The 20,446-nt window shown below is 33.8% G+C and overlaps 2 protein-coding genes and 1 long non-coding RNA gene across 3 annotated transcripts; 2 read left to right on the top strand and 1 right to left on the bottom strand.

Moving 5' to 3' along the window:
* The first annotated feature begins 2,179 nt into the window (after positions 1-2,179).
* LOC132037892 (UPF0051 protein ABCI8, chloroplastic-like) lies at positions 2,180-6,629 on the top strand. The gene is made up of 2 exons (XM_059428532.1): positions 2,180-3,674; positions 6,181-6,629. The coding sequence occupies exons 1-2, from the start codon at positions 2,253-2,255 to the stop codon at positions 6,397-6,399; spliced, it is 1,641 nt and encodes a 546-aa protein (XP_059284515.1). The 5' UTR covers positions 2,180-2,252; the 3' UTR covers positions 6,400-6,629.
* Positions 6,630-10,410: 3,781 nt separating this feature from the next.
* On the bottom strand, positions 10,411-12,336 carry LOC132037004 (uncharacterized). Its single transcript, XR_009409727.1, has 2 exons — positions 11,020-12,336; positions 10,411-10,473 (listed from the first exon to the last, which is right to left on the bottom strand). It is a non-coding gene; the product is annotated as an uncharacterized LOC132037004 (long non-coding RNA).
* Positions 12,337-19,214: 6,878 nt separating this feature from the next.
* Positions 19,215-20,175, top strand: LOC132036640 (uncharacterized). Its single transcript, XM_059427021.1, has 2 exons — positions 19,215-19,497; positions 19,747-20,175. Exons 1-2 carry the CDS (start codon positions 19,348-19,350, stop codon positions 20,023-20,025), a joined length of 429 nt encoding a protein of 142 aa, XP_059283004.1. The 5' UTR covers positions 19,215-19,347; the 3' UTR covers positions 20,026-20,175.
* The last annotated feature ends 271 nt before the right edge of the window (positions 20,176-20,446 follow it).

Consider the following 20,446-nt stretch of genomic DNA (forward strand, 5'->3'; position numbering starts at 1 on the left):
CTAACTCCAATTACTAAATATATTTATAGCAATATCTAAAAAAAAAAAAAAAAAAAAAAAAAATTATGGCTAAAAAAGAAGGTATGACAAGTCCCTTCTAAAAATCAAACACCACATAAAAATAAAAAAATACTAACCTATAAAATCCACCAAAAACACTCCAAAAAGAAAATAAAGCTCCAATCTTTTTCGTTGTTCACCTTAGCCTTTTTCTCTCTTCCAAGAATCAATTATGGCTTCTCTTCTTACCAATGGAATTATGGAATCTCATGTCTTTCTCCCCAATAAATCACTGAACAACCTAAACTCCTATAAGGCTCTCAACTTCTGCTAAAAAAATGTTTCTCAAATTAGTAAGTTTCAACTCTTTTCCAATTTGTCCACAGAGATTGACTATCCACACAATTAATTTGATACCCTTCGTCTTAAATCATTTGTCATCATTTCTAAAAATAGAGATCTCAAATTATTTATCATTTTAGAAGTTAAAAAAAAAATTATTTTCCATTTTACCCTTAATATAGTAATTATTCTTGAAGACTACAAACACCTCAATGTGTCATATAAATAGAGTAAATATTCAATAAAGAGAGATTATATCTTAAGACATAAATAAGATAAAAATAGTCAAAAAAATCCTCCTAATTAATATTTTTTTAAGAAGCGTGTAAAAAGAACGACAAATAATTTGAAACGGAAGAAGCTTTATATTTGGTGCTAACTCCAATAAGTGAGTATACATTTATCGCACCACGAGAGAATGTGGTGTAACTCTACTCCTTTCTTAATTGTCCCTTATCTCGGCTACTACGTATGAAAAAAAACATTTGATTAGAGCTTCTCCCGACCCGCCCCGCAAATTCAAATTTAATCAAATTTCAATACGAACACCAAACGCCGTCCGGAAAACAAACAAAAAAGAGTATATATTTATAGCAATATCAAAAAAAAAAAAAAAAAAAAGGCTGAAAATGATGGTATGTGGCCAGCACAAGTCCACCAGACACCACAGAAAATAAATAAAAAGACAAAAAGTTACACTAATCTATAAAATCCACCAAAAACATTCCCAAAAGAAAAATAAAGCTCCAATCTTTCTCTCTTCCAAGAACTCAAATCAATTATGGCTTCACTTCTTACAAATGGAATCTGATGTTTTTCTCCACAAACAATCACTGAACAACCTAAACTCCCAAAAGGGTCTCAATTTCTACAAAAATCAACAACCCCCATAAACCCTAATTCAAGAAATTTGAAAGTCAAAGCTGCGGAATTAAGCTATGAAGCCACCACTATTGACACTCCAGAATTAAGTTCTTAAACTTTCATTAGTTTGAAGGATCAAAATCACACGTTTATATTAATTAAAGAATAAATATGTTTAACTAAATTATATAAGAATCAAAACTAGAATAAAACTATAACACAGGAATTAAAATCACTAATTATCTTAACATTTTTTTTAAAGCCGTGTAAAAAAGAAACTAGACAAATAAGTAGCTCTACTCTATATTTAGTCCTAACTCCCAAAAGTGAATATATTTATAGCCATTCCAAAAATTTATTACAAACAACAACAATATACCCAGTGCAAATTCATGCAGCGGAATCTGGAAAGGGTAAAGTGTACGCTGATTGCAACCCCTTAACCACTGCACTAAGTCTTCAACTTGTGTCAAGGGGTGTCAACATGATATAGATACCTATAAAATCAAAATTTAACTTATAATGTAATTTTCCGGCGAAGTGGTGGCGCTTCGGGCAGGAGTAGCTCCGTCCCTGCTTGAGAGGCAGGGAGGCTGTTTCCGGCAGACCCTCAGCCCAAGGAATTTACTTCCACTGTCCATTTTTACTTGTCACGTTTCGCCTCTCGACAGTCAAACTGCATAAGCTTTTGACCAACATTTTTGGATATATTTTTCATCATATTAATATGAGATGAGTTGTAACTTATAATATTTTTCATATAGTTTCCGCATATCTAAATATTAGTTTCAAAATATTAAATTAATATAATTTAACTTAACTTTAAAAATTAATCAAATTGAGTCTCGAGAAGCAAGACGTGAAAAATAAAAATGATTGCGGCAGAAAAAGAAGGTATGTGGCCAGCACAAGTGCCTTCTAAAAATCAGACACCACATAAATAAATTTTTGAAAAAAACCAATCTATAAAGTCCACCCAAAAACATTCCAAAAAGAAATAAAGTTCCCATTCTTGATTGTTCATCTAGCTTCCCAAAATATCAATTATGGCTTCTTTTCTTGCAAATGGAATCTCATGTTTTTCACCTCAACCCATAACTGAACTCCCAAAAGGGTCTCATTTTTTGCAAAAATCAACCACCCCAAGAAACCCTAATTCAAGAAACTTGAAGGTCAAATCTGCAAAACTAAGCTATGAAGAGGCTACTATTGAAAACCAAGGTAAACAATCTTCAATTTCAACTTCAAATGAAAATGACCAACTTAATAAATTCTTGAAAAGAGATTATAAATGGGGTTTCAATCAAGAAATAGATTCATTTTCATTACCAAAAGGACTTAATCAAGAAACTGTTAAGCTTATATCTGCTAAGAAAAATGAACCAAATTGGATGCTTGAATTTAGATTAAAATCATATGATAAGTTTCTTAAAATGAATGAACCTAAATGGTCTGATAATAAGTACCCTGAAATTAGTTTTCAAGATATTTGTTATTATTCTGAACCTAAAAAGAAACCAACTTTAAATAGTCTTGATGAAGCTGATCCTGAACTTATTAAGTATTTTGATAAATTGGGTATATCGTTGAACGAAAAGAATCGATTAGCTAATGTTGCGGTTGATGCTGTTCTTGATAGTGTATCTATAGCTACAACACATAGGAAGACTTTAGAGAAATCAGGTGTGATCTTTTGTTCCATATCCGAGGCGATTAGGGAGTATCCGGATTTAGTTAAGAAGTATTTAGGGAGAGTTGTGCCCCCGGAGGATAATTTTTACGCGGCTCTGAATTCGGCTGTGTTTAGTGATGGATCATTCGTGTATATACCTAAGAACACTAGGTGTCCGATGCAAATCTCGACTTATTTTAGGATAAACGCGATGGAAACCGGACAGTTTGAGAGGACTGTGATAATTGCGGAGGAAGGGAGTTTTGTGGAGTATTTAGAAGGGTGTACTGCGCCTTCTTATGATACGAATCAGTTACATGCCGCTGTGGTGGAGTTGTATTGCCACGAAGGTGCGGAGATTAAGTATTCGACCGTGCAGAATTGGTACGCGGGGGACGAGGAAGGTAAAGGAGGGATTTATAATTTCGTTACGAAGAGGGGACTTTGTGCTGGGGCTCGGTCGAAGATTTCGTGGACGCAAGTGGAGACGGGGTCTGCTATTACTTGGAAGTATCCGAGTGTTGTGTTGGAAGGTGATGAATCAGTTGGTGAATTTTATTCTGTTGCGTTGACGAATAATTATCAGCAGGCGGATACGGGGACGAAGATGATACACAAAGGGAAGAATACAAGGAGTAGGATAATTTCAAAGGGTATTTCAGCGGGGCATTCTAGGAACTGTTATCGAGGATTAGTTCAGGTGTTGTCCAGTGCAGACAATGCTAAGAACTCGTCTCAGTGTGACTCGATGCTCATTGGGGATACTGCTGCAGCCAACACTTATCCATACATTCAGGTAGTTTGCTTGCTGTTTGTGAACTTTATTCCTTTCTGTTTTATCTTGATAGCAATAAGTCTTGTTTCATTTTTGTTTTGTAGCCACAACATGCTATTTATGCAATCAGACTGTTATCCTTTTCTTTGTGTTATGGTGACATTTGTTATGCATGATGCCTGGTGCATTTAAGTGTTTACATGACCTTTTTCATAGGATAGACCATATTTTTGTTTCGCCATTTAACATCTAAGACCTCTTCTTTTCGAGATGTATCAAAAAGAAAAATAGAAGTCTTCCTTATGAAGTTATTGATCATCTGCAAGATGAAGAAAGGAGGAGTGAAAAAGTTCATAAGGACTGCTGCTATTTCCTCTTGGTAGAGAAGAAGTTAAGCAAGCTTCCATATTGAGGCAGACAGCTTAGAAATTCTACTCTAGGTCTTACTCCCACTGTTCTAATTTAGCGAGACTCTTTACTTTTTTAGTCAGTTCCAAAAAAAAAAATTAAAAAAAATGGCACCTTTTAATATTTAGTAAGAATTAACTTTAAACTTCCCATTTTACCCTTAATAAGTTGATTTATAGCTACAAAAATATCTATTGTTTGTTTTAGATCACGAGTTTCAAAAGTCTTCCTTTCATTCTTAATCACCATGCCTGTCAAACACCTTCACATAAATTGAGACGCAGAGCCTAGGATCTAGTTTCTATAGTCCTTTTTGACTTATAGGGCCTAGGATTTAGTTTTTCAAGTTATACTCTTATCTGAGGATGTCATTCATGTTTGCAAGATGCAGGGAATCTTTGGTTAGGTTCCAGCGCAAACCTTAGTGTTCAAGCTTGTTAGACTTGTCTTGCGGCTTTTAGGTGCAGCCTATTGTGGGTCCCTGTTGTTTTGAGCATCACCATTTGTTCCTCACAGCTTTTAGAGAATGTTACTCATACTTAGTGTTTGGCAAGCTTCTGAGAAGCCAAAAGTTCTTATTTTATAATAAAAGAAGTGCTTATTTGAGAGTATCGGGGCGTTTGACCAATCTTTTAGGAAAAAATGTAAGTGTTTTTGAGTAGTAGTAGAAGCTATTTTTCAGAAGCTGGGAAAAATAGCTTTTCCTGAGAAGCACTTTTGGAACCTTGGCCAAGACCAAATTACAACAACAACAACAACATACCCAATGTAAATTGTTTCTCTAATATTGACAAAAGTGTTTTTCAAATTTGATTAGTCAAACATAAACTGCAACTCTCCAAAAGTATTTTTCCAAAAAGCACTTCTGATAAAAAGCACTTTTCAAAATAAGCAGATTCTGAAAATTGGCCAAACGAGATACTAAAATTAGCCTTGGGTTACATAGTAATTTTAGCTGGATTGCTTGTGAGGTCGCAGTGAGTAAAAGAAAGAGTGCCAATTCTGCTTGAGTGTTTCATGGCCATGAGAGGACGTGTTATTGTAAATTGTAATGTCTACGGACCTGTAAGATCAAAATCCTTCGCCATGCTGTATATTTATTTCTCAGGAACTTGAATGAAGCCTCTGTTGCCAAAACCTAGTATATATTTCTGCACAAAAAGCAAACATACAGGGGTGTGTTGTGAATAGGCATTGAATAGCTTATTCATCAGTTTGAATAGCTAACCTGTTATACTTGGTCCAGCAAATGAAGTACCATCCACTATAGAATGTAATATTCCTATATGCTTCTACAAAGTTGCTTCAACCGTGCCCCCAGGGGTTATAGCTCAATTGGCAAAGGTTGAGAGACGTGCGTCTTAAATCACAAGTTTGAGCCCTGTGCCAAGCGAACTAAGTCTACCCGAGCTCTGAAAGCTGCAGTTGGCCCAAAGGGTTGGCTTCAGACGGATTTCTTGAGTCATTAAAAAAATTGTTGGTGGAGACATATTTTCATTGTCCGGGAATCATCTTGATTAGGCTAGGGATTCAGAGATCTTGCTTGGAAATACCACAGAAGACACTCCACTAGTGGGGATTCAGGTTCAGAGTACTCTTTAGTTGGAATTATGGTTTTAGGGTATGTGAGAAAGTGCCCATGGTTTATGATAAAAGAAGAGTCTTGACTTTTTATGACAATCAAACCTCTCTATAACAATGTCGTCTATTTCGATATGTGTTGGCTGTTATAGAGAACATATAATATAACATAACATGAAAGATATATTCCACAAAAAAAACATGGTTGTTATAATGAAATGTTGTTATAGAGAGGTTTGGCTGTATTTTTTTTTTTTTTTTTTTTTTTTAGGTGGGCGTTTAAGTTGTACATCCTTCGTCATTCCCTCTGAGTCAAGTATGTAAATCAATGTTGATATTTGATACTAACATCATAGAGAATACATCAAGAACTTGATTTTAGTTGTAAACTAGGTCAAACATTTTTTCTGCATGTTAATTATGTAAATTTTCTGCTCTAATTTGAACCGAAATCCACTTCTTTCCATTCTCTGTAAGACGTATGCATAAATTACGCTTTACACTATTGCTTCTACTGATGTTATCATCATTTGAACAGAGCAAAAACCCAACCGCCCGCATCGAACATGAAGCGACCACGTCAAAGATTGGTGAAGATCAGTTATTTTATTTCCAACAGAGGGGAATCGACTATGAGAGAGCGATGGCTGCGATGATTTCGGGTTTTTGTAGGGACGTTTTCAACGAACTTCCCGATGAATTTGGTGCTGAAGTGAACCAGCTGATGAGCTTGAAACTTGAAGGATCTGTTGGTTAAGCACACTTTTTATTTAGTGAATAAAAGCTAATTGCTAGTAGCTAATGGTTGTTGTCCTATGTACAGTTGTAATCAGTTATACAACAGAAACTTTGCATTAACACTCATTGTGAATAATGCATTAAGGCATTATCTTCTGATATGTTTGTAATATATCCCAAAACTTTTGAGGATAGATTCCACATTGATTGTATTAGAGAATAAATAATCAAGCTTTAGCATTATTAGTACTTTGAGGTGTAAAATACTGCTCATAAGCGTTTTTCAGTTAGTGTGAAAGATGGTAAAAAACTGTATGATTTCTCCAAAAAAAATTTGTTGGTACAATTAGGATTTCTCCATATTGATGTATATTAATTGATATATTCGTACATTATAAGAAAGGTCAACAAATACAATAAGCAGAGGTGGATGCATACATTGTAAGAAAGGTAAACAAATACAATAAGCTCAGGTGAATGTAGCGTTTTGGCATCGGTTTCATATGAATCCGGTACTTTTAAACGCAAAGCATAAGTTTATGTATAAAAATTCACTAGATTGCAACAAATAGTAGGTAGTATGAACATGTAATTTTTAAAATACAATGGATTCAATACTAAGTAGCCATTTGGACATGAAAATTTGTTGATATTTAAACAAAAAATAGTATTTGAAGTTGAATTGAAAAAAGGTATTTGAAAATAAAATTGTAATTTAAACATGCATTTCACTTGAAAACATGTTGAAATTTTGTGAGGAATTTTTTTACCTTAAAAAAGTGGTTAGAATCAGTTTTTCAAACTTTTCACTTTTATTCTCTTTGGCAAGCTTTTGTATATACTTGGTGACTGCCTGACTGGTGAGGCTACATCTAAATTGTTTAACACTATAGTTGACTCAAAACTTTGAGACTATGAAATCATTAGCATAAATAATCCTATAATAAAATGGTTCGTGAGTATTATTAAATACAATTATTGGCAATTTCACCTCTTCTTAGTTATTCTAATTTTTGAAATTTTGATTCTTATGTAGAGGGGGAGTGAAGATTTAAAGTTTATGAGTTTCTAAATTTACTACCAAACTCATAACTCGTCTTAATTATTGGGTTCACAATTATGTATACATATTTACCACTCATAAATTTCCTGATACAAATATAGAGCTTTAGTAAAAGCTATTGAATCCGTCCTAACCCGTAGCTGATGCTCTAGCTGCGTCCCGTTGCTATTACTAGACAGTTATAGCAATTAGCAAACCGTCAATTCACCATATATACGAGTTTAATTTGTTGTCAACTTTGATTCTTTTGGCTATATTTATCCTATATTTATTTTGGGGGTTAGGTTAGTTATTTGGAGATTTAAAAGCAGCTAACTCTTGAGCACTTCGAAACACGCAACTGCATCATATATGGTAGTTGACATTGAGAAAACAAATAAGGCTTTAACTGCTACTAAACAGGCATATGTGGTGACCTTATAATTATATAAGTATTATTATTGCCTTATAATTGGCTCCTGACTTTCTGCTGATACTTCTAGCTGCTATACTACATTATATTACTACAATTATTTACACTTTTTCTTAGTATTCTATAACCTGTAGGATGGAGTTGCATAATAGCTCATCGCCGGTTCATTTTTTTTTTTTTCTGATTATTATTTTATGTTTTTTTAGCCATCCAGTATATGGGTATCTACTATTTCGACTAATTCAGATTTGTTGTGTAAGGCCTAATAAAGGAAAACAACATCCCATTATAAATATTTTCATTCCGAAAGCTAAAACTCGAGACTTGTGGTTAATGGTAGAAATAGTGACAGAACTACCTTTGTCCAAGAGGCATCTGCTTGACTTCGTCAAGCATTTAATTCTTTATACTTTGATTTAGCCTAGTGAAAATTCTAGCTCTACTATTAGGTGGAGGGATCTCATCTATCTCATGATATGTGTTGTTGATCGGCTTTTTCGTTCTAGTTATTATTCTATGTTATTTGTATTTCTTTTTTTCTATTTTTTTATTTATTTAACTATCTGGTATTCGATATCCACTAGCGCAACTTTTTCGCATTTTCAATAATATAAGTTTGAGAGTTTCACGTTAACACTTTTGACTTTAAGATCTAAGACGCGTCATAATTCAAAATAAATATAAAAAATGAGTCATATATGATACCAGAATATTCAGAATTTTCTTTAGAGTGGCACATGCATTATTTTAATTTCATCAACCCCACCCCTTCTTACTTGACCCCACAAATTAAAACTCTTCTTTCCAATATAAATACAAATATTGCTTTGATTCAAGTATTCAACCCCACAGCTCTATAATTCTTTCTCAAATACTGCCTTCTACTTTTTCCTTTTCATTACCAAAATATATACACTTCCTATTTCATAAAGACCAAAATGACTACTCTTCTCATGAGTAGACAACATGTTACTACTAACTATTTGAAGATTGAAAAGGAAGCCCCTGAAGAAATACAACATAGAAAAGCACAATTCTTGATTTGCAAGTCACTAAACAAAGCAGATACTATTGTGTCTATGAGAAAGAATGTCCCATGGCTGAAAGTGAAATTTTGTAAGTTGAAGATCAAGATTGGGAGGAAATTAAAGAGTCTGAGAAAGAGCATATGGTTAACATTTTCTGTTGCTAAAAGTGGATTTTACAAGCAATTTATTTGTCATTTGAAATATTTGAAGAGTTTGCTTGAGGTTCAAAAGACTATGGTTAGTCTTCCACCTGTTTTCACTTCAAGTTCTATTTGAACACTAAGAGATAAAGAGAGGGAAAAAAAGAAGAAAAATGAGAGGAAAAAAAGAGTTCTAATTTTCCTGTTCTTTTTTTCTCTCACTTTTTAGTTTATACTTTATACCCCTTTGTGAAACAAGCTTTTCAATGCAAATGAAGAAACTCAGTTAATTTGTTTCCTCAAGTTATCTTTCCTATCTAGTTCCTTTGATTTTCTGGTGTCTGGTACACGCTTTGGGACCTGGTTCATTTAGATTCCCGTTGGAAAGTTCCATTTTTAGGGTAAAGTGATTCTAATCAAAGACGACCATATTTTTAGGATTCCAACACGTTATCTTTGGACCTTTGGTCAATGACGGACCTACTAAAGGATGGATGCTCAAGCACTCAGTGTTTTGGGTCAAGTACCATATTCTTATATAAACAATCAGAATTAACATACAAATACAGTTGATCAAGCACCATTCTGTGACTCAGTAGCAACTCAATGCTTTAGATTAAAGGCATATTGGCATCCATATTATAAAATTCTGAATGTGTCACTAAGTTAACGATGAATGGATACTTACCACCCACCAGATAATTTTTAAATATCAAGTTTCAATTACATTTGGACAGCTGTGATAATTGGGTATTTTTCCTGTATACTTTAGTTAGTGTACCACATTCGGAAAATCAAGAGTTTGGAGACAATGTTCTGCTATTTCGTGTCGTGTGACAATAAGCAAAAATTTAACTAGGAAAATTGCAGATATCTGTGTTATGTTCATATTTAGACATGTATTCTTATTCAAACAGTCCACTGTAATGCTGTATAAAAATTCTGGTTTACACATTTGCAGACAATGAGATCTACACATCAAATTAACAAGTTTGAAAGGAACTCCTGGATGCTACTTAGACATGTTTACAGAAAGATCTATTAACTTGTTATGAACTGCGTTTACAGAAAGATCTAACTTGTTATGAATAACAAAGTTAGACTGAAAAAGAAGTGCAACAGTAAAAAAAAATCAGCTTTTTTGCGAGGGTGCATGTTTGTGTACTGTGAATCTATAAAGAATTAACAGTTACTAACCATCATAAATTATACCTCAAGTGTTGGTCCCAAATTCTCATTTTGATCAATTGCCAAAACTGAAACACCCCAACCAAGAGCAACCATTATAGCAGCTATGCCTGAATTTGACAGACCACCTATTTGCAACTCAACCTAATGATAGAGAACCCTTTACCAAGTTTCTTGATCCTCTGATTTCGATGTCTCATTTTACCTCTCTCACATAAATTCATTCTCTTTCAAAGTACCTCGTCAGGAGATTTCAAGTTACCTACAGAATGTAACATACGACCTTGTAAGGAACCTCCAAAACGTATCTTAAATCCAAACCTTTGTACTTGATTGACAAGTTTGTTTAAAATCAATTTTTTGATTGGTACGGATTTAACATTCAAATATCTCCAGTAGAAGACAAAGGGAAGGAAATGAGTCATTTTCTTTTCTTTACATACAAAAACTAAACAGGACACATTTAGTTGCATCTAAAATGAAGTTGTACAGAGAAAAAGAAGTTTAAATTTTTATGCTCACAGCAAATCCAAACAGTGTCGGCAATGCTAACACAACATACACGAACATCCATTCGCTCCCTTAACATGTTCATTTAGTCTTTATCGCTCCTCGGTCAGCGCTTTTTTTTATTTTAAACTTTAGGCCATAACCAATATCATAAAGATTCATTTATCATATCGCATATATTTTAATCTAAACTCTTATAAGCTTTAAATAGTACTCATGCAGATTTTGTTTCAAAAGAAATTATAATAGAAAAGGTTAATAAATGTGCATGTTGTAGATGACATCCATTAAAGGATACCTGTCCAAGGGACTCATGAGCTGCTATAGTAGCAAGACATTTCAGGATTGTAGTTGTCTTTCCTTATGTGGGTGCCCAAGCTTGTCAGCGCCCACACCGAGGCCCGACGAACTCAACTAAGCCAATACCATTGAAATTTACTACCTGGATGCATTAAAAGCTGAACATTATTCAAAATGATTTAAATAAACTTTCATCGGAATGCAATTGTAATGAAAGCATCGATCTCAGTAGAATGGGATGGTCAAGTCATAAAGACAGTCAGGTACTCAAAAAATAGGATTAAAACACATTTCATGATTTAGATAGTAATAGTTTGATCCCGGAGAACTTTTTTTTTTCATTCGGTTACAATAAAAGCTCAAACAGATTCATGTTTCCAAACTCCATTAATGATTCAAAGTGACAAACTCAAGTTTGCAGCGTCGAGACAATCTACAAATCACCATTATCAGTAGCATATCAAATTTATACCTAAGTGTAACAAATGAGTTTCCAGAGAACATTGATGTATATAAACTTAACTAAAGTTCCTGCAGAATTCTTCTTCAACATTTGTTATCAGTTATCACTTCAATTCTGCATCTCTTATTTTACTGACACCAGTTGAAGTTACAATTCAATTGAGATCTACAATCCTTATCCATAATGAGTATATGGCTCGAAGCTCACATAGCATAAAAAATCTAGATTTTTCGGACTCAAGATCTGCAACTCGTCAACTAATGGCTAACTCAATACAGACAAAGTGTAAAATTCTCAAACATTTCTTATCACATAATTTATTAGTTTAGTACTTTAATATTCAGTAAAGTTGATACTATGTAACCAGGAGGTTACTGGTTCAAACCGTGGAAACAACCGCAGAAATGCTGGTTAGGACTGCTTACAATAGATCCTTGTGGTCCGGCCCTCCCCGAACTCCGCGCATAGCTGGAGCTTAGCGCACCGGGCTGCCTCTTTTTAGTACTTCAATATTCAAGTTAAATAACTGTATATGTTTCCTCAAATTTGAACTCCAATATTTTCTGTTTTTCCTCATTCATTATTGAATAATACATTAAGGACAAAATATTAAGCAACTTGCGATTTCTAAGAGTAGTTAGAACATCTCAATTATGCTTCCACATCGAGAAATTCAACTTAAGAACTACTACCAAGAAGTTACTTCAGTTATTCTAATAATTATAGAATGTAAAAAGCTTGCAACCTCAATTCAAGATATGAAATAAAAAATGCAAGAAACAAATTAACAACAGAAGCAGTCTTTAAGAAAAAAAATCAAGCTACCAAGCTAAAAGAAAATACAGACATAGAATGAACCTCGTTCAACTCATCTTAGCGTGTAGTTGACCATCTTTTGGGTGAAAACTTTCACTCACAATTTTTCCATCCTTAACAATTACACCTGCAACCATAGGATTAGGACTGGTATTAATAATTGCTTTGATTAATATTCTTTGGTAATCACCACCGAACAAAGTTGAATGGTATTTAGCATTTCCTGAGAAGTATGCATAAATAAATAGCATCATTAAGTACTTTACTGGTTACTGGTTCTGCAACATTTTCTTAAACCAACAGAACTGATTTATGCAACCTGTTTTCAAGAGATAGATGGGCATAAATAAACTTGTGCCGGGATTAACGAGCACATTAACCTAATTCTATGGATACCAGTTTTTTTTTTTTTTTTTAAATTACTGTAAGACAGGTGAATGATATGTCTTCCTAATTTCATATAGTTTGTATCATTAGAAGTGGAGATTTACACCATTTGAAAATGCATCTTTGAACTCTTTAGGTAGATAGCAGACACTTAGATTTAACTTTCTCTTTTGTCTAATGCAGCATGGAGTAACGCTAAATCTATCTCCTAGAGAAAAAACAGTCTATATAAGAAAAATAGACAAATGGGAATACTTTTGAGGATGGAAAGACTTGAACTTTTTCTCCTGAAGAGAGTAATCTGCAAATATATATCACAAGATTTCAAAGCCGATTTCAAACACCACAAGTTGCAAAATTTGTTGTTTGAAAGAATATGAAAGAACAAAGTAGAAGTGCACAATGATTCCAATCTAAAGCATGTCAGGATACTTTCTCACTGATGAGTAAGATTCTGCCTGCCTCCTCTCTATTAAAAGAAAATAAAAAATTTGAAAACATCAGCAAAATTACACATTTACTCATTCCCATGCTTTTTTAGGAAGGGAGGCACTAGGAAGTCATCAACTCAAGTAAATAAGGATATCCTTGAAACAAAAAGAAAAAACATCACAAGAATCATCACTTCATATGCTAGCAAGCAATCCCAAATCAATCAACTAAATATCAGCTATTCCATCCTATTCAGGTTAGTTCCAATTCCATATTAAACATTGCCTTCAAAGGCAAATTAGAGATTTTCTAAATGCTACAGTTATCTCAACTAGTTGGTATCGTCTTTTCGTTATAAGCTTATTCGTGATTTGGAATAAAAACTCCTATACATGAGTCAGTATATTAATGTGACTTGAAACTTGCTTTCATTCAGGTTGAGTACTCTCAATGGGTGGTTGCAAGTTAATTGAGTGTTCTTGAATTATATGACAGAGCTTCCTTCGGCCAGACCACACATATGTGTATTTTTTGCAATAGTCATCCCTTTGTTACAGCGATGTTCAAGAGAACGACTTACATACTTTTAGGCTGGCAAACTTCTATAAATGAAATGCACATGACACATTAAACGAATTACACATCAGAATAGGAGAGAAAATGAAAGGCTATGTAAGTCATACCACACATTCACATGATACGCGATTTTAAACTCTATGTTGGCCTAGCCCAAAAAGATAAAATCCATGAAATCTATTGGGCCAAAACGGAAAAGTGAAAAGATAAGTGAAAAAGGTGGGAACCTATTATCCATCAACTTGGGTGCCATTTCTCACCTATCAAATATGATGAAGAAAAGATATGTGAATAAATTACTTATCCAAAAAAAATTCAGGAAGGAAATGCTTCATTCTTTAACGGCTTTATGGAGCTTGAATTTGAATTAATCGAGATTTCGATATGGGTACCGAAAACTAACAATATATTAATATCAACTATACAACTATATGACGATCAATATTTCAAAAAAAATATATACAATCATATATATATATATATATATAAAAGCGTGCCAAAGCACCCGCCGACGCGCGCGCAACACAAACGTAGAGTTTTCATTTATCTCTTTTCTTAGATTGTTGGCTTTCCCCCCTTATTTTCCCCCATTATTCACCGAAGGAAAAAAAGAAGGGAAGAGAACAGACGCATCCTTGCGAGAAAGGGGAAAAAAACCGCTTTATTACCCTATTCCTCCTCCTTTTCGCTCTTCCTTCCCTCACCCGTTAACTATACTCTTCCTTTTCGCTCCTTTCTTCACAACCCACATCTATTGGAACTATACTCTTGGCCCATCATTGCAGAACGCATCAAATCATGCCCCCTGTTGTCTCTGCTGAGAAGATCCTCTTCTCCTTTTTATTTTTTTATGTTTTCTGGGTTTGCTTCCTTTTATCGTCATTGTGATAGTGAGTGGGTCTGCACCAACGCTGAAGAAATATGGTGTCATAAAGCCATCTCTTACTAGACCCAATGAAGCAGATCTTCAAGGAATTGCAGCACTATATTAAAAAATACTGTAGCCTTTTTTAAAGAAAGATATGGTTGTGCGAATTGATTTCAATTTGTTTGCCTTTTGAGTTTTATAGTGATGCATGAATATAAAGCTTGTGAGATCAAGCGCGCTTTAATTGCTCCTTTACGTAGCTTTTGTATTAGTTCCATAATATAGGGTTAATACATTTAGAATCATAATGATTTGGGTTCAAGTTCGAGGTGTAGAATTTTGTTCATAAGTTCCCTTGCTGATGGACTCAATCTTGGTGGTAGAATATGAGAAAAAGGACAACTGGAATGCTGGAAAATCATTTAGCACACTTCTGCAAATGTTACAACAGAAAGTAGAAATTTCTTTGTACAGTTTGAACTACTGCTCCTAATGCATTGCTCTGTGGTCGAGTTATTTTGTGAAATAGTTAATACTCGCCTCGGCAGGCATGCTTTCTTTCTTTGCAATTAGTATATAATAGGTCTCTTTGCAAATTTGTTAGGACTTCAGTATATGTATAATTTTATCTTACTTTGCACAGCTTTCATCATGATATTCAGTATTGACAATCTTTCACATCACATAAATATGGACATGTTACCTCTGTTCACGACTTATGCTGATTCATATATAGCTTAATATATTTATTGCTTAGAGATATTCGCAAACATCTCTCGACACTGCTATTTGGGCATTCCTGCTGTTAAATGTGTCATATTCTCCATCTTCTGCTCTATTATCATCTGCCGGCTGAAGGCCAAGACAGATTTGGATACTCTATTGCCTATAGCCCTCGCCTCGATTTCAAGCCTTGACAGGAATCTTTGAAAACCTAAAAGTTTCGAGGAAGTGTTTTTTTGGTGGGGGGGGGGGGGGGGGGTTGGCGTTCTGTTTGGGGTGGTACCTGCGCTTTGAAATTGAATCCCCGTATGTCGTATTATTTACTAGACGTTGTCATTTTCTTTGATTAAATTCTGCAGTTGGACTGGTTAGTTTCATTAACAACGCATCCGATTACTGTGTGGTTGTTCTGTGTAGAGTAGTCACTTAGTTTATTTTCGTTTGAGTTGCGATTATGTTGAGCATTCTAAAGAAATGTTTACTTTGGAGATACCTTCTAAACCCAAGACACATAAAGTAAGTTTTTAAAAAATGAAGCTGTATAACATTACCATGATTTGATGGACCTGAAATAGAACGACACTTCTTATTTCTTCAAAAAGAATATTTTCAAGATCAAAGAATATAGTTAAGATTTGTTGATTGAATAGTCATATCTTGCAAATCTTAGTAAAATGAACATAACCAGCGGCCGAGTTCTTTCGTAAAATAGTTAATAGCTATCCTGCAAAGCATGCTCTCTTTCTTTGTAATTAGTAGATAATAGGCCTCTTTGGAAATTAGTTATGACTTCAGCATGTATATAGTTTTTCCTGAGTTTGCATAGTAAGTCTACTTTTTCCTCCTGTCAAATTTCAATGGTCAAGTATAATCTCTTTATTTATTGATTACTATGAAGTTGTTTTCATGATGTGTCATAGGCTATCACAATTATCTTAACGTCCTGGGTTGACATTGAGCTGCTTCGCATATCAGTGTAAAAATAAATAAATTACCTTTAAACTTTCAAAAATATTTCGTCATTAAATTTTGCTAATCAAGCTGGCGTTAGTGTGAAATTGGATTCTTTAATTTATCCTCTGCAGTATTACTGGTGGTCAAGTCTACCTTGTGAATGGTCCACTTCCAAAGTTCAGGCTTGGAGACAATAAATACTTTTTTTTATTTCAATTGATAGATCCACACCCTTATTTAGTTTTCTTTCGTGGTACGATTGTTTTGTGCCTAAATGGTTTAACGATACCCTCAGGAACATCTCACTCACCAAAATGGGCCCAAGGATGCATATCTCAGGTTGTGCAATCATTCAAATTATGTGATCTTCATACAAGGGAAACCCCGCCGCTAGGACATCAGGATCTGCATTTGCCTCTAAATAGGAAGTGAAAATGTAGCATGTATTTTATTTTGTGCATGTGACCTATTTTGTTTCATTTGTTGTAAGAAACATTTATTTTTCCCATGGTGGCATCTTTTACGAGAAAATCCCTCTTTGCTTGAGGTGGATAGAGAATGAGGAAGTCAACACTGTGATTTACATTTCTTTTTCATGTCTTTGCTGGTTTAGTGGACTTTCTCTTATCAACAATATGTGGTTTTTTTATATTTGGGGAATCAATGGCAGTGCAAACACAACGATGCCAGAAGAAGACATTATAAATATTAGAGAAGATTGATATTTATATACTGCAGATACTTGCCTCTTTATGACAGGAAACATGAATAGATTTATACTTGTAGATTTGCAATTCAGGATTCTTGCATCGTTTTATTAATTTATTTAAGTTATTTTTGAGAAATGTTTTATGATTGAACAATGACGGGGAAAGTGTCTATTTTGTAGTCATTTTCCTATAATTTTTAAGCTCTTTGGCGTTATTATCTTATTATAATACTTTCACATTTTACTTTAAAGGAGACTTAATTAGTTTAGAGTTTAGACATAGATTTTAATAGATGAAACTTAGTTCAAGTATTTTTCATGTTTCATCTTTTTTTATTAGGACTAATTTATTAGGAGAGTAATTGCCAATTGAAACGCAATTATCTCCTATTGACCCGAAGAATAAAACAAGTTTTCATGATCGCGCGAAGCGCGAGCAATTTACCTGGTATAAATATATAACTGCTTGGCAGCAGAATCTTCTTAGATGTGAATAAAAAATATATGCATTAGGACGTATAGTCAAATTGAAATTTATAGGCTACCACTATTTTCTATGTCCTTTAACTAGAAGTAAGAAATCCCAATTGGCAAGACCTGAATATTTATTTGGAGAAAAATACTTAGTAGTACTATATAAAAATTAGAGCACTCAACAACTGGTCCCATGGTCCACCGACTCCACGCTAAATAGCTTGCCCATAATCTGTTGGCTTTGTAATAGAGTACAACATAGTCTAAATCAACATATATGATGCTTTTGTAGCTTTCCTAGTTCCAAATGAAATTCAACCATTCAATATTTAAAATTCACTTGTCTAGCATTAGAATTTGAATCTAGAGTCTAGAGACCTCATGTTTTCAATAGGAATTTAATAAAGAAATCTAAAAAAAATCGAACCTACAATCTAAACTCTAAAGCGATTTTTAGAAAACATTTCTCATGTCAATGGAATTAAAAAGTTTATATGTATACGAAAAAAATATTTTTACCCTATTTGTATACGGAGTAGTATTTTTTAGAAAAGTGGGGTCCAATTGAAACCCCTTAATCGGTTGTGGCTCTGTCACTTGTTAATGGTGAAACTTATTTTTTAACCATCCCACCATATTCTCTTGTAATTTAGTTCACAAAATTGTACTACTCCCCAGATCAAAAAGGTAATTTGACTAAAATGCCTAATTCAATTATTCATTTTCACACCCCTTAAAAAAATATTAATTTTTAGAGAAAAAAAAGGTAATTTTGGACTTTTTTAAAATGCACCTAATTAAATATGTTGTTTGTGTTAATTGGTCAACATCACCTAACACTTAATAACTGGTTGACTCATATAAAAATTTATTATTAATCTGTGTGCGAAAAAGGTTAATTCTAGTTGACTCTAGATAAGATTTAGAAAGTAACAACTCAAAGTTGGTAGTGTTTTTTATTCAAAAAATAAAATTTAAATGGACACTGAAATCCAAGCTAAATACAAGGCTCTTTTTATTAGGAGGGAGTACTTTAAAATAAGTACCTAATTAAATGGAATATGTTGTTTGTAGGTTAATTAGAGTATCTCATACCAAGTCAACATCCGCGTTATAATGACCACTGCGGAGATTAGCCAATGGCAAACACTTAATATAAATGCACTGGTTGACTCTTACAAAAACCAAAAAAGAGATTTATTATTAATCATGGAATTTGTCACCAAAGAGAAATTCAAAATACATTGGCACTTTATTAGTCTACCGGTGCAGAGACTCGCCAGTGATATAGAATAAAGATTTAATCTGGTGCACTATCGAAACTAGCAACTCAAATTGATAGTCTTCCAAAACAATTAACAAAAGGTGTTACTTCCCAACTCGTTTTAATTTGTACCGCCTACTTTGATCGGCCACACATATATAATTTAAGAACCAAAGAAATAATACTGAAATGGCAGTCTTAATACTTATGTCAAAATGTTTGTGATTATAAAATTATTAAAATTAAAATTATTTTAAATATGCCATAACATTTATATTCTTATGATCTCTCAATTATAAAAATATAGAAGAAAGTCAGACATCCGCGTTGACCAGTCTTGAGATTTGCCTGTGACCAACACAAGTATAAATGCTGTTGTTGACTCCTACAAAAAATATTTTATTACTAGTAGTCTGTGTGCGATAATTCAAAATAACCGGCAGTGGGCCTACAATTCATTCCACTTTCTCACTAGTACTTGTAATAAAACAGCAACTCAATATTGTTAGTCTTATAATACTTGACAAAAAGTATTTTTAATTGGTAGCTTCGAAGCTTCTTTTACCTGCCTATAAATAGAATCATAAAGCATGAGTCTTCTCCATCAGCACAACAAAATATATTCAGTGTATTTCAGCTGCTACAAATCAACACCACAAAATGAGTGTACAAATTTTGGACGGTGCCACCATTCTTAGCTTCGTGGAAGACGAAGAAGCGTTTAGCGAATTTATTGCGGAGCGCTTCAGCAACCTCGATAAAGACCACGATGGCATGCTTTCTTATCCGGAAATGCTGAAGGAGCTGCAGGTATACGTAGTGGTCAAGCCACACAGATTGAAGGGTGATCAGCTGAACACCCTTTGTCAAAAAACTAATATTGTGTATATAGAAAATGATATTGTGTATCTAGGTCAAAATTTACTTTTTATAGATATGTATTGAATAATCTTTGTCGGATAATTATACTGCATATATAAGTCAAAATTTATTTTTTATAGATATATATTGAATCTTGAACAATCTTAACAAGATTCTTGAATTTGCCATTGGTTGCAGGGGCTAAGGGTCTTCGATACACATTTTGGTGTCGACGTGAAAACGGATCCAAATGAGGTTTCTCGAGTTTATAGCTCAATCTTTGTTCAGTTCGATCGCGACTCAAATGGGACGGTGGATATGGAGGAATTTAAACAGGAGACGAAAGAGATGATGGTGGCAATGGCTAATGGTTTAGGGTTCTTGCCAGTTCAAATGGTACTTGAAGAGAACAGTTTCTTGAAGAAAGCTGTTGATAGGGAATCGGTGATCATTAGTACTTCACATGTTGCTGCTTAAATTATTTAGTAATAATTGCTAAAAATCTTATATTTTGTCGTATCAATTTTCTGTACACACGGTTTATGCAATATCAATAGAAATTTGAGCTGTAACTTTTTATGAATAAATTTAACATTATGAATTACTATTAAATATGAGTTTTATTTCGTACTAACTTCAAAAGGACCAGATACTTGTGTTTGATTCTTTATTATCACCCTGATTTAAAAAATTAGTTCAGTCCAAAACTAACACATATAATGTACCCAAATGTCCTTTAATATTAAAATCTGGAATAGAAGTGAAAACATGACTAGAAGTGTAATTTGTGGCTAGGAGTGCAAACTCGAGGCTAGGATTGCAATACAAGTGAAGAATGGCCCATGTGGGGTTATTTCCGCAAAGACCACTTTTGGGTTAGCTAGGACTAGGTAGTATT

Source organism: Lycium ferocissimum, chromosome 11 (assembly GCF_029784015.1).
Source record: "Lycium ferocissimum isolate CSIRO_LF1 chromosome 11, AGI_CSIRO_Lferr_CH_V1, whole genome shotgun sequence".
NCBI lineage: Eukaryota > Viridiplantae > Streptophyta > Magnoliopsida > Solanales > Solanaceae > Lycium > Lycium ferocissimum.

Excerpts from the sequence above, each read along its gene's own strand:
- LOC132037892 (XM_059428532.1), top strand. The coding sequence starts at position 2,253 with ATGGCTTCTTTTCTTGCAAATGGAATCTCATGTTTTTCACCTCAACCC. Across the intron at positions 3,675-6,180 it reads ACACTTATCCATACATTCAG|AGCAAAAACCCAACCGCCCG; the intron begins GTAGTTTGCTTG and ends TCATTTGAACAG.
- LOC132036640 (XM_059427021.1), top strand. The coding sequence starts at position 19,348 with ATGAGTGTACAAATTTTGGACGGTGCCACCATTCTTAGCTTCGTGGAA. Across the intron at positions 19,498-19,746 it reads AAATGCTGAAGGAGCTGCAG|GGGCTAAGGGTCTTCGATAC; the intron begins GTATACGTAGTG and ends CATTGGTTGCAG.